Genomic DNA, 15,061 nt, shown 5'->3' with positions numbered 1-15,061 from the left:
CGTTTTGGTATGATTGGGGACCACTTTGGACTAAGGTTGGCAAGACACTTCGTTACATAAAAGATTTCTATATTTCCGTTAAAAATAAACGGATTTGAACTATCTATGCTTTGTTAAATAGGTGTCACTATTTGGAATCTAATACAAGAAACATATGTTTACAAGATCAATTGTAACAGATATTGTCAAAAAAAACTGGAAACTTAGAAGTAAAACTTTGTGAAATAAAACAAGTAAACTTCCTATATCTAAAAATTCAATAGCGTTATGGCTGACGAAATGATCTTTCTTTTGCGGCTAGTTTGATCGTAATCAGTTCAGCCATCAGCTCTTTACACAACTTAACAACACAAATACAGACTCACTGACATTTGCTCAGCTCGTCGAGTTGAATCGATAGGACACTCGGCCCTCCCGGTCTCGGAAAAATTTCCCAAAGTTTGAGCGTGTTTTATACCTATTTTTATCTTTTTTTGATGCATATAAAAGATAAATAGTATAGTATAGAATTCTCTGAAACTTCAAAAAACAATTCCGAGTTCCGGGGCGCCGAGTGCCATATACCAATCGATTTAGTTTAGTTTAGTTGTAAATGAAAGATCTGCCTGAACGCTATTTAATGTTTATGAGATCGGCTGATTTATTCGTATTATATGAAATTGTATTATCGTATCTGTTACAATTGACCTTGTAAACAAAATATGTTTCGAAACGCAGCAATGGCTACCCAACAAGCCATAAATTGTTCAAATCTGTCCATTTTTTAACGGAGATAATAATATTTTTGTGAAAGTTGCTAGTGTTTGATAAACAATGTCACTCAATTTTCTCGGAGATGGCTTAGCCGATTTCTACTATCTCATATGACAGTTAAAGGGATGAAATTGTCTTCAATCCAAGCTTTTCCAAATATGGCAAAACGATATGAATTCTTTTTGAGGGTAGTCTTCGGGAACAACCGCCTTGCATTATTCTGCTACAATATTCAATTAGAGACTTAAACCATGTTCTACACTTAAGATTATTTTGATTTAGCGATCAATATTACAGCTGCTATTCAGTAAATATATACTGCGCACACCCTATATTCAACTGCAATCGACTTCTTTTGTATTCGACCATTCGTCGTATTCGACATCTTGTCCGTTTCAACTTTCTGGTGTATTCGATCTTATAGTAGGTTCGACTATATGTTGCATGTGACCCCTAGACAGATTCGATATTTTATTATTTCGACGTTTTCGACATTTTGGTGTTTCGACTCTTTGTTCATCGAAGTTTTGTCATTCGAGCTTCTGTCATTGTCACATTTAAATACATATTCTAACATGCGATACGAAGAACTATGAATGTAGAATATGAATTTCGCATGAACCAATCGCGAAAAAAAATGTAAAAAAATTAGATTCATTTGACAGATTGATAGATGCTTTCACACCTTTACGTAGCAATCCCGCTGATCATGCCCTTTGAGTTCGGCGATGAACCGTTCGATTCGCCCAGTACCGTGTCCGTACAATGCGTAATAACCAAAGGTGACACTCCTATAGACATTGGGTGGCTGTTCAACAACCGTATGATCGATAGTAGTGATGGTATTGCAATTTCGAAGATGGGTCATAAAATGAGCACCATGTACATAGAATCCATAGGTTCCAAACATGCTGGAAACTATACATGCCGGGCCAGCAATGCAGCCGGAACGGTGGAACATAGTTCCGAGCTGAAAGTCATAGGTAGAGAAGTTCTAGTAATTTAGTTATCATCCCCTTCCTTTAGTCATCCCCATCATCCTTCCCTTCGATTTCGGTGAAGAGGCATTCGATAGCGGTAGCACTGCGTCCGTAAGCTGTATCGTTACCAAGGGAGATACGCCGATCGATGTTAGTTGGTTGTTCAACGACAGACGGATCGATTCGAACGATGGGATTCTGATAACGCGTGGCGGTGGAAAAATCAGTATGCTTTCAATTGAGTCCGTGCATTCGAGGCACGCCGGGAATTACACCTGCCATGCGAGAAACAATGCCGGCGGAGTCGAATACTCGGCAGAACTACGGGTCATGGGTAAATAATGTGGTGTTTCGATTTATTTGCTTTCTTTTCAAATATCCAAGTCCTACCCATAATCCTTCCGTTTGAGTTTGGAGAAGATGCTTTCGACAGTGGAAGTACTGCTTCGGTGAGTTGTATTGTGACGAAGGGGGATATTCCGATTGATATAACTTGGTTGGTGAATGGTCATAAAATCTACACTAACGATGGTATTATGATAACCAAAAGTGGACACAAAATATCGATTCTTTCGATCGAAGCAGTGCATTCGCGTCATGCAGGAAACTATACTTGTCTGGCCAGTAACGCTGCTGGCAACACTGAACATACAGCCGAACTACGAGTGATGGGTAATGTAGATTCTATTTAATCATTATCATTTGTTTCTCCGATCCAACGTCCCGAAGTGGTTCCGATTATACATCCGTTCGATTTTGGAAATGAAGCCTACGATACCGGAAGTACGGTTTCGGTGAGTTGCATTGTGACAAAGGGTGACACTCCTATTGATATTAGCTGGCTTTTTAACGGGCGCCGGTTGAGTACGAATGACGGGGTATTGATATCAAGAAGTGGGCATAAAATATCCATACTTTCGATCGAGTCCGCCCACTCGAGACACGCAGGGAACTACACCTGTAACGCAAGCAACGGTGCGGGAAGCGTCGAACAAACGTCCGAATTACAGATTATAGGTAAAAACTAATTTAGTTTCGTTTCCATCCATCCATTTCTTAAATCCTACCGTGAAAGCTGTTCCAATAATTCTTCCGTTCGATTTTGGCGATGAACCGTTTGATACCGGGAGTACCGCGTCCGTAAGTTGTATCGTAACGAAGGGAGACACTCCGATCGATATTAGTTGGTTGTTTAATAGCCGGCGGATTGTCAGTGATGACGGTATACTAATTTCCAGAAGTGGTCATAAAGTAAGCATGCTGACCATCGAATCGGTGCAGTCTCGTCATGCCGGAAACTACACCTGCCATGCGGCAAACCTGGCTGGGGCGGGCGAACACAGCTCTGAACTCCAAGTGATGGGTATAGTATAGGTTTACAATCCATTTTTTTCCACATTCCACGTTCACATTAAGTCCTTCCTGTGATTCTACCGTTCGAATTTGGCGAAGAACCGCTAGATGAGACCAGCATGGCGACGGTTCAGTGTGCTGTTACCAAAGGCGATCTTCCAATCAGTTTTCAGTGGTTGTTCAAAGAAGCAGAGTTGCCTCCTGATGAAAGTATACTGTTGTCGAAAAATGGACAGCGCATTAGTGTATTGACTATTGAATCGATTCGGGCGTATCATGCCGGAAACTACACGTGTGTGGCACGCAATCCGGCCGGACAGAGTAATCATACGTCCGAATTGAGAATTATCGGTATAATATCGCATATGTTTTTTTTTAATATTGTCCAACAAGCTTGTAGATTTCATTACTTTGAGTTGCTTTCCTAATTTGTCTTGCTTGTTTTGCATAGTGATTCCCTCTATTATGCCGTTTGAGTTCGGAGAAGAACCATTCGACATGTTGACGACTACTACGGTAAGCTGCGCGGTAATTAAGGGGGATCCACCGATCGAAATCAACTGGATGTTCAATGGTCGCGATGTTTACTCGAATGATGGGATTACGATTACTAAATCGGGTCAAAAAATGAGCATTCTCTATATTGAATCGGTTCAGCCACGCCACGCCGGCAACTACAGTTGTGTAGCACGAAACAAAGCCGGATTCGTCGAGCACAGTTCTGAACTGAAAGTTATAGGTTAGGCTTAATTACGAGTGGTGTTTATCTGATCTGTTCTTTTTCCATCGAATCCCTTAATTCCATTTCCCGCATACTCCCATGGGTTTTGAATTGTATGAAGAAATGAGAAGTACAAATGAGATTTTTTTGTTGACATTCATCACACTCAACATCAAGTTCCGCCCATTCTTCTACCATTCGAGTTTGGCGAAGAGCCAGCAGACATGGCCAGCACTACGATGGTAAGCTGTGCCGTAGCTAAAGGGGACACTCCTGTAGAGATCAACTGGATGTTTAATGGTACTACGATTCACACCAACGATGGAATATTGATTGCTAAAAGTGGTCACAAAATTAGTATACTTTCGATTGAATCCGTCCAACCACGGCATGCCGGAAACTATACATGCGTTGCAAAAAATCGAGCTGGTTTCGTCGAGCACACATCTGAACTGAAAGTTATTGGTAAACTTGAGTTAACTAGTTTTGGTTTTATTTTACCATCCATCCCGTTTTTCCACACCAATTCTGGTTCCGCTTAGTTAAAAAATGTTGTAGATTTAGATGTGATCCAAACGTTTTAGATTTTTCGGAAGGACAAAGTGTACGAAACTTAACGATTTAGCACTATTGGGCATCCATAGCATCGTTTTCTCTTACTTTGTAGTAATTCCCGTAATGATTCCCTTCGAGTTTGGCGATGAACCGTACGACAGTATGAGTTCGACCATGGTCAGTTGTGGGGTTACCAAAGGTGATACGCCCATCTCCATACTTTGGCTATTCAATGGAAAGCATCTCACAACCAATGACGGAATTCTTGTTACTAAAAGTGGTCAGAAAATTAGCATGCTATCTATTGAGTCCGTTCAATCTAGGCATGCAGGAAACTACACATGCGTTGCGAGAAATCGTGCTGGGCAAGTGTCACACAGTTCGGAATTGAAGGTGATCGGTAAGCGTAGAACTAATTTCCTTTTTTTGTGTTATCTCTTTTTTCCTTCAAAAACCTTAACCTGCGTAGTTGTTCCAATCATTCTTCCTTTCGAGTTCGGAGAGGATCCATTCGATATCTACAGTACTACGACCGTAGCTTGTACCGTTACGAAGGGTGATTCTCCGATTGAGCTATTCTGGTTGTTCAACGATCATAGACTACGAACCGGTGACGGGATATTGGTAACGAATAGCAATCAAAAGCTCAGTATGTTGTTCATTGAATCCGTACAGCCTAGACACGCTGGTAACTATACCTGCATAGCAAAAAATCGCGCCGGGCAGGTGCAATACTCGTCGGAACTGAAAGTAATGGGTTAGTTAATTCATGCACGCTTTTTGTGTTATCCTGTTCCTTTATGCTACCCGTTCCAATACAGATGTATTAGTGGTGATCGTTGAAGGGAAGTTTATTTATTTATTTATTTATTTATTTATTTATTGGAGCAGGGAAAAACCCTCTTGAGTTGACCAACTATTAGTACTTACTCAAAAGGGCGCAAAACCTCCTCATCTTTTAGTACCAACAGATAATACAAAATCCAAATGATACAATTTTACTTAAAACTAATACGAGCTATACTTTACATTCAAACATTAACTACATTACACTTAAGCAAAATTAAATTACATACGAAGGTTCTTAAATACATTCAATAATAGGTCAAGTTTTAAAAAAAGCAATAAATAAACGTTTGAGAGTGACACGAGATAGATTAAAATCAAATATTGTATAACATCGATTAAATATGCGAGCCATACTAGACAGGGGTTCATTCTTCGCGTAATTTGTTCTAGAAAACTGGATGACGAGGAAAGAGTTGCTCCGGAGAGTTCTGCGTCGGATGTTTATATCCATTTGTTCAAGAAGATCAGGACAGTCTATATGACCAAGTATCAAGTCGGAGATAAACATTGCTTTAGAGACGTTGCGTCGATCGCTAAGTAGCTCAAGTCCAATTAAGTTACATCTGTGTTCATATCTAGGAAGATTATAAGGGTCTCTCCAAGGCAGCTGACGTAGAGCAAATCGGACAAATTTATGCTGCACAGCTTCGATTCGTTGTACTCCATTACGGTAATAAGGTGACCAGACTACTGCCGAGAACTCAAGTACAGAGCGAACCAGGGCAATATATAATGCTTTTAAGCAGTGGATGTTTTTGAACGACTTCGTCATTCGGAAGATAAAACCGAGTTGCTTGGATGCCTTTGAGACGATGTACGATATATGCTCACAAAAAGTTAATTTGCTATCAAGTATGACACCAAGATCTTTGATGCAGCTTACTCTATGTAGATCAACACCGAGAAGCGAATAGTTGAACATTATTGGATTTCGTTTACGGTTGAAGCTTATTATGGAACATTTTGATGCGTTCAGTACCATTCTGTTGACCTGACACCAGTTTCCGAAAATATCAAGTTGTTCCTGAAGAAACTTAGCATCGTTTTGGCAGGACACGTTGAAGAATAATTTGAAGTCGTCTGCGTATGAGAGCTTAGAGCATTTCAACGAGAGATTGACGTCATTAATGTAAATTAGAAACAGAAGAGGTCCTAGGTGACTTCCTTGTGGTACACCAGATGTGATAGCAAAGGATTGAGAAGTTGTTCAAACAGGAATCTCATGTGCTTCTCGTGCCCTGCACAACATGTCGATTTGAAGGAATAAACTGTGTCCCTATTCGCCTTTAATTCTTTTTTATAGATTCTCTATTTATTCATCTTTATTTATTTCATTTTTTTAGATTCTCTATTTTCATAGATTCTCTATTTATTCGATTTGTGAAAGTAGGCCGGATGAAAGCGAATAGAAAACAATTTGGTCCACTGCGAAAAATCACCCTTAGCTGCTTGCGCTTGCTGATCAATGTCAGCCAAAACAGCGAAGTCTTGTACAACGCGGTTGACCGGAGACGTGTCGTAGATCTGATGGGTCCGCGGTGTAGGAGACCCGAAGCATATGGGATTTCGACTGACTGGGGCTGTGAACGATTACCAACAAATTGCACTATACAGTCCTTAGCCAACTTGTTGTGGTTACTTAGGCCCACGATTGAAAGCCATTTGACTCGCAATTAGTTAAGAACTGCTCCACTAGCAGCGCTTTGAAAGGATTACGAATTACCTTTTTTGCTTGCAATGAATAAAATGATTTAAATAATGGTTTAAACATTGGTTCAAAGATCAATATCGCGATAATTATATCGATGCAGAAGTATATGGACTATAAAAAAATTTTCAAGGAACCCACGATTTGTCAAATGATGGATATATTGATTCGGGCTCACTCTATCAGATGGTGTTAGTGTTCATTAATATTTATTTCAAATGTCAAAATGTGGCTCTTATTCAAAATTTAAAAAAAATTTAATTTCGTTTCCTTGAAGGTTGTCAAGATCAACACATTGAATAACATGGTATTTAAGAACTCACCCACCGATAGGCAACTAAAATGGCATTTTCTGAGATCGGATATTTATTTCTGTATGTCTCCAATAGCGTAACGAGTTCCATCTTTGAATTCTTGAATCGACACTAGACTGTTGGCGTAGATAATATATTTCGTGTGTCCCAAATGAAGAAGTCGCAAGATGTTAAATCACAAGATCTCGGTAGCCAATTGTGATCCCCTCTTCGAGAGATAACGTAATCCGGAAACTTTTTCCGTAATTAGTTCGATGATTAAGATAAGAATGATTTCTTCGAGAAAGTGTTTTTGGGTTTTACGACCAATCCGATGATTAAACCATAGTTCCTGTAATAAATCTCTGGTGGAATTAGTGAACATGGTGTCTTCGAATATCTTTTTAAAAGTTGCTTGTGTAGCGACAAATTAGAGACGTTTTGCTTTTCTCATATAGAAAGGTTATGCAATCACTGTGAAAATGGAATTTTCAACCGAGGCCCGGATGACCTAGTGTCATATACCATTTGAATCAGTTCGTTGAGTACTCAAAATGTCTGTGTGTGTATGTGCGTATGTATGTATGTCAGTGCTGCTTTTAGAGAGGGGCATTGGGGACACATGCCCCGGGTCCACGGTCGTAGAGGACCCTCGACGGAACTCACCGAGCAAACATAAATTTCCGACTTCCGATTCCAGAATTATGAGGCAAAGTTAAAAACAAAAAACAAAAAAAAAATCTAAACTGACCTCAAGACTACTTCAAACAAACCGATTCCGGTTATACTGGTTCCCGGTTTCAGATTCCGGAGGCACCGGAAATAGTGACCACAATACGTCGATAGACACTAGAAAGTAATTCTGCAACATGACAATGCTCGTCCACATGCTGCACAGTCGGTAAAAACATACTTTGAAACGCTCAAATGGGAAGACCTACCTCACTCGCAATATATCCTATTTGTTCCGGTCGATGCAGCATGGTCTGGCTGACCAGCACTTCTCCAATTATGATGAATTCACCTTCAATCATTGTTTACTCGCAGTTATTTTTAAAATCATTGATCGGTAGTCACAATCAGGGGGTTTAAAACGATTTCGAGAGTCATTTTTAAAAAAGCGAACGATAAAATAATCGCTTGTCAGGTTCTTATCCAAATATTTTGCACGAAGCTCGAGCTTGTACTCTATCAAACAGATTTCAGATATCGATAGCCAGTTTATTTTCATACTCAAGTAACTTACTAGCGTCTCTTAGAGAAAAGGTTTCCAATTTATCTATCCTCAACCAACTTTATAGAAAATTGTTCGAAGACAACATTCCTAATTATGTTTGTTCGAAGGGGAAAAACCATCTCATGATGTAAGACCTTGAGTTTCATGAATTCCATTGCACACTAGCGCCACCACCACGTCATAGGTAGTGCACAACCCGTGAATTTTACCACGATACGCTTCTGATTCAAGCTAATTAGACTGGCCGTATTTTGAGTATACTCCACCGTGTGTCACCTCGCTTTTGATACTACTCCTTCCAGTCCTACCGATCATTATGCCTTTCGAATTCGGGGATGAACCATTCGATATCTGCAGCACAACGACCATTAGTTGTGCCGTCACCAAGGGAGATGGCCCGATTGAAATCGTGTGGCTATTTAATCAGCATAGACTGCGCAGTGGAGACGGAATATTGATCACATCCAGTGGCCAGCGGATTAGTATATTGTCCATCGAATCGGTGCAACCAAGACATGCGGGGAACTACACTTGTTTCGCTAAGAATACAGCCGGGAAGACCGAGCATGCGTCAGAGTTGAAAGTCATGGGTTAGATATCCGAAAATTGTTTTTATTTGTACACCCACGTATCCAAACCAATTTTGATATCCTGTATCCTAGTTCGCCCACTGTTACAAAAAATAATATTGGAATAGTTTGATATCTATAATTCAACGGGTTATATATGTAAATTACTGACAGACCATTATCTTGGTCAGTTTCACCAATTGTTCTTCCGTTTGACTTCGGAGAGGATCCATTCGATATCTATAGCACTAGTACGGTAACCTGCGCAGTCACCAAAGGAGATTCACCGATCGAAATTATATGGTTGTTCAACGATCATCGTTTACGGACTGGTGACGGAATTTTAATCACTAGCAACGGACAGAAGATTAGTTTTCTCTCGATAGAATCTGTACAATCGCGTCATGCCGGAAACTATACCTGTATCGCTAGAAATAAAGCCGGCAACAGTCAACACTCGTCGGAACTGAAAGTGATGGGTTCGAATTTGTTGTTCATTATCTGCTTTTTTTAAATATATGTAATATCCCTATCCTTGTGTCCCTTTTTACAAAATTCCGTTCAGTGATACCAATCATTCTACCGTTCGATTTTGGGGAGGATCCGTTCGATATCTACAGTACGTCTACTATCAGTTGCGCGGTAACCAAAGGGGACACTCCCATTGCAATCGGATGGCTGTTTGATGATAAACAGCTGCATACCGGAGATGGAATTCTTATAAGTAAGAGCGGACAAAGGTTGAGTACTTTGCTAATTGAGTCTGTCCAGCCGCGACATGCTGGAAACTACACGTGTATAGCAAAAAATTTGGCAGGAACAGCGCAACATTCGTCCGAACTAAGAGTCATGGGTGATCATTTTTAATAAATGATTCCGATCTTTTGTTTGTTTTTTTTTTACATTTTCGTTGCTTATCCCTTCCTTGCTGATCCTGAATAGCTCCGCAGTTCTGCCGTTCGAAAGGGAAGATATGATATTTATAGCTATAAACTTGAAGTTTGACATACATTTTAACTTTTTCTCTACCAGTCATCCCGTACATTATGCCCTTTGAGTTTGGTGATGAACCGTTTGATACCTCTAGTATGACTACAGTCAGTTGTGCGGTTACGAAAGGTGACATGCCGATAGACATTCTGTGGTTGTTCAATGGACATCCGATACATAGCAGTGATGGGATTATTATCACGAAGAGTGGCCATCGCGTAAGTATGCTCACTATCGAATCGGTTGGTTCGCGACATGCAGGAAACTACAGCTGCCTTGCTCAGAACAAGGCCGGTGATGTTAGGCACACTTCACAACTCATGGTGCTAGGTTTGCACACAAATTGATTGTTATTGATTTCAGTTAGACCGTTCCATTCCAAATGTTCCTTGTGAGGCCTGTCCACGTTTAGATTTAACCCCTTACTCATTATTCAACAAAACCGGTTATTCATTTCATAATAATAGTTATATGTACATTAGAAACAGTTGATTAAGATACTAACCCTACTCACTGTAAAAATCTCGAACTTTCTTTTCATACCTGCCATTAGGCTCCGTACTATTGCTATCTTCTTAGTTCAGAAGTGTTTCTGTTTAACCTGGGACCAGTACTTTTCTATTATGTGAAGTTCTCAACAGTTTGTCAGTTTTGGCACATATTTGACCATTTCTGGACGGATTTCGCATAGTGATCAGAGGCGAAATCAGACAAAAACATAACTGAAAAGTCGTGGTATCTGATAAATGATAGCAACCGCCTTCGCAGACATTATTTCTCGTACAGACAGATACTGCCGGAAGAAACGAAACTTTTAGATTTCCGACTACAGTTACATATGGCCTGCCAAATCAAATACTTCTTCGGGAATTTGGACTTCTCATTTTTCCGAAAATGCTCGACCAAGGCGTTCCTTCGCATTGCGGTACAAAAAAACAGACCCGAAAGCTGTTTGATACATTTTGGTATAAGAAAATTGATGTTAAGCTCCTTGACACAACACATTTTTCACAGAAAGATTGGGTTGGCTACACCTTCTTGTCTATCTGTCGGGAGCATACTTTTCGATTTTTTTCCACTTCCATCCTTCCGGTTCACAGATTTGCGAACACAAAACGCGGTGCTTTTCGGTAGTTTTAGTTTCTTGGTAAGATCGCGTATCGATAGATTCCGACTTTTCTGCCATTTTAAACAAAATGCATTTGCGAATTTTCACGTGATTTTTCTCCTTCTTCTGGTTGACGTCACCTCACTTGAGATGACACCGATTCGATGACATAGCAATTTGCACAGATTTTAGAAATGATTTCTGTATGCCGATTTTCACAGATTTCTGAAATCGATCACAGAGCCCCAAAAAGTCTTCAATTTGCTAGAGAAAATGCATATATCCGACAGAACGGTTGGAAGTAGCGAGACCTTTTTTTTCTCACCAGCTATTATCAGAGTTGTAATTTGTCAGTCATGTCAAATGACCTTGACAGACTTACTAAAATCATCGTCAACTGTAAACGGTACGGTGAAAGCGACTGTCAAATGAAATAATTTTGTAATATCAAGAGAATTTAAGTTCTGACATATCGGCTCTCAGACACTCAATATATGGTGATTTGTAAAACCTGGTTGCCAGCGGTTCAGTGACATAAGCTTTCCTATCTTCACCGTGCAAAGTTGCTAGTTGATAATGGCATATGGCAGCTCTGGCTATTATGCAACGAGAAACGAGCACAGATTTTGTACAGACTGTTTTTTGGCTTGACCACAGATTTTTGAAAAAATGACCTGGTATTCTTGGTTTCAGCGAGTCCATATAAAATCAACGATCGATTTAGTTTTGCATTTTTTGATTTGGCTTAAATTATGAGTAAGTATTTTTCATGCCCGAAAAGGATGCAACATCAGTTTGTCATTTTAACTCTAGCGTACCTTTTGAGAAGGAACTAAGCAAAAATTCCATGAAAATTATAATGAATCAATATCTCAAAAACGGTTTGTTAGATTGGTTTGGTGTTTTCGGCAATGTTTTGGATAATTATTGGGGCTATATGTAAGAAATATACACTGTGAAAAAAATTCAAAGTAGATGTTTTTTATTAATTTATCTAGTTCTTTAGATTATCAGTGGCAGTGGCGCCGTTCGACGTAGGTTGTTATTACTAAATGTTGCAATTTTTCAAGGAAACGTGGCTGTCTCAGTCTTGTGATAAAAAAGCATGTTGTTCACTATCCGACGTGTCGGTCTTTGATGTAAGCCTTTCCCAAGGAAAATGAAATCTATCGTTTACTATCAAATTGTTGATATTTGACAGGACCAACTTAGACGTCGTGTATGATCCGGAGGGAAAAAAAACCAAGAATTGATCTACTGGGTTCCTGCTTCCATGTCTCAAAAGGCAGCAATCGCAGGAGTGTCTTTTTCCTTCAGGTATCATAATTTTTTAATGTTTTGCATTTGGTTGCTCTCGTGATAAATAGTATTAATAAAGCGAAAATAATAAACAATTAAGACGCGCGTGAAGTCTGTTGAACTTTGTTTGGTAATTTAAAATGGTATAATGGTAATCTGTTTAATAGAGCTTCCAGATGATTTAAGTATGTCATTATAACGAATCAGCTATTTTGTCTAAATCTTATCCACTCGTTTATACTGTAGCAATCAATTTCAAGAAAGTTTTTCTTCGTTCCGCGATAACTTTTTAACTGTGAATCAGGACTTTACGGGACTTCAGTATTAGATACTGTTTAATCGTTCACTCGGAATTACATGAGTTTTGAGGTGCGTCCGAGCATCTTGAAGCACAAACAAAGTCTAGCGCGAATACCGAAATACTGAATTACTGAAAATTACACAAACAAATATTCTTTTCCGGTAACACGGTCTCCAGTAACAACGAGTGTTGGACTAACATCGCTTACCATTCCTTAACCGATCTACGTTCAGGCCTGGCCGGCGCAGGTACTGATCAATGAATTCTGGGGTTATCAGAAAATGTACATTGAAGAATGATTTGCCAGTCCCAGGACTGATCCAGAAATTCTCTGTACAATTTTAGCTAATCCCGATCAGTAACGAAGTATCAACCAGAGGTGGTTCGCTGAAGCTTATTATTTCTCCATCTTGAACTATAGTGCAATAAACTTCAACAGTTATCAACTACAACCTATAAACAAATTTATAAACTCAAAAATACCTCTTTTGAGAAAATAGTTATCTAGAACATTTCCGACATACCAAATCAATTGAACAAACCGTTAATGAGATATAGTTTTTCGAAAATTTTCAAAGAAGTTTTTTTCATAGGCCCTTCTCAAAAGTGCAACTAGAGTTAAAATTGCAAACTGATGGTGCAAATCGGTTCTTTTTGAATATGAAATTTGAGAAACTAAAATCGTGGAACCGCTCCTCTGAAAGAAAAGCATCCGAAATTTAACGTGGACAGGCTTTAGAGTAATGTAATTCCCAATTTGCTCCAGTTCCGCCCTCGATAACCCCATTCAACTTCGGAGAGGAAACACTGAACTCTGGCGAAAGTACTGCGGTCAATTGTATGGTTTACAAAGGAGATTCACCACTCGAGATTCGGTGGTATCTGAACGGAAATCTGCTCACGTCCAACGAAAATGGTATTGTCATTGCCCGAATGACCGAACGATTAAGTTCATTAAGCATCGATCCAATCAATCACCGTCACCGAGGAACATACGAATGCCGAGCAAAGAATAGAGGAGGCGGTACTGTGCAATCCTCCGAGTTAATTATCAATGGTATATTATAAATATCTATGCAATTATTTCCATTTTATCCTGATGTCCGATTTTAACCTTTGAACTGAAATTTAATTAAATATTGACATTGTGTGAAGGTCGTCCGTTCCATCAATCAAATCCCGATAGTTCAATACCAATACCATGTTTCCCCAGCCGTACCGATCATCAATCCTTTCCACTTCGAAGAGGAAGTTGATTCCGAAGAAAGCGTCCAGGTCACCTGCCATGTCTCCAAGGGTGATCTGCCGATCGAAATTACCTGGCTGTTTAACAATAAACCCTTGCGAATCAGTTCCAACATCGAAATAACATCCATTGGGAAACGTTCCAGTTCACTGAGTATACCATCGGTGAAAGCCGAACACTCGGGGATTTATACTTGCTTCGCTAAAAATGCAGCTGGACTGCGCAATCAGTCGGCTGAACTGTTTGTCAACGGTATTAATGATCCATCATCTTCCTGTGTTTCATAGTGTATCTGCAAGATCCCTGTATGCATGCTTTATTTTTCTAATGACCTGCACACCATCTTCCAGTCCTTCCGAGGATCCTACCGTTTAGTTTTGGAGACGAACCTTCCTTCACGGAAAATTTTGCTACGGTACAGTGTGCCGTTACATTCGGTGACCTCCCCATCTCCATCGAGTGGCTTCACAACGGAGAGCCGATTCGTAGAAACAATGATCGTGGAATAATCATCCAGCATTCCGGGCGTAGGGTTAGCACACTGACTCTGGAATCCATACGGGGATACAACGCAGGAAACTATACCTGCATGGCAAAAAATGTTGCTGGCAAAGTTGAACAGAGTGCAGAACTGATAGTCAACGGTTCGTCTAAGTATATCGCATTCTCTAACTGCACGTTTTTGTTCTTGATTTTATCCATCCAGTTCCTCCGAAAATATTCCCGTTCAGCTTTGGGGAAGATCCCATGAACTATGGCGACTCAGTTTCGATCCAGTGTAATGTTCCATCCGGTGACCTACCGATCGGTATTCGGTGGTATTTCAACGGGAAAAACATCGAGGATCCCACTGTAGCAATTACCAATATTGGAAAGCGCTCGAAAGTATTGACAGTGGATTCTGTCATGGCTCGACATGCTGGCAATTACACTTGCGAAGCATCCAACAAGGCCGAAGTAGTACAGTTTGCGGCTGAATTAATCATCAACGGTAGTTGTGATGTTTAAGTTAGAAACGTTGTGTATTACTTGGTAGATTATGTTATCCTTCGATTCCATCCTAAATCCAAAACGCTTTTATCTAGATCTGTTCCATTAA

At 39.9% G+C, this 15,061-nt stretch overlaps 1 protein-coding gene across 50 annotated transcripts in view; it reads left to right on the top strand.

The window, feature by feature from the left end:
• The window catches only part of LOC131436005 (cell adhesion molecule Dscam2), a 148,364-nt gene that overhangs the window by 82,784 nt on the left and 50,519 nt on the right, over nt 1-15,061 (top strand). For 10 of the 50 annotated variants that reach the window (XM_058604403.1, XM_058604401.1, XM_058604393.1 and 7 more), the window contains exon 10: nt 14,669-14,953. The exons of 29 other annotated variants lie outside the window; for them this stretch is intronic. In XM_058604403.1, the coding sequence (XP_058460386.1) occupies nt 14,669-14,953 (285 nt within the window). Of the gene's footprint in view, nt 1-1,779; nt 2,068-13,482; nt 13,774-13,929; nt 14,215-14,668; nt 14,954-15,061 lie in introns of all 50 variants that reach the window. 11 more of the 50 variants (XM_058604391.1, XM_058604397.1, XM_058604408.1 and 8 more) reach the window with 3 other exon arrangements.

Source organism: Malaya genurostris, chromosome 3 (genome assembly GCF_030247185.1).
Source record: "Malaya genurostris strain Urasoe2022 chromosome 3, Malgen_1.1, whole genome shotgun sequence".
NCBI lineage: Eukaryota > Metazoa > Arthropoda > Insecta > Diptera > Culicidae > Malaya > Malaya genurostris.
Note: the sequence above shows the minus strand (reverse complement) of the source record. Positions and strands in the feature narration are given on the sequence as shown.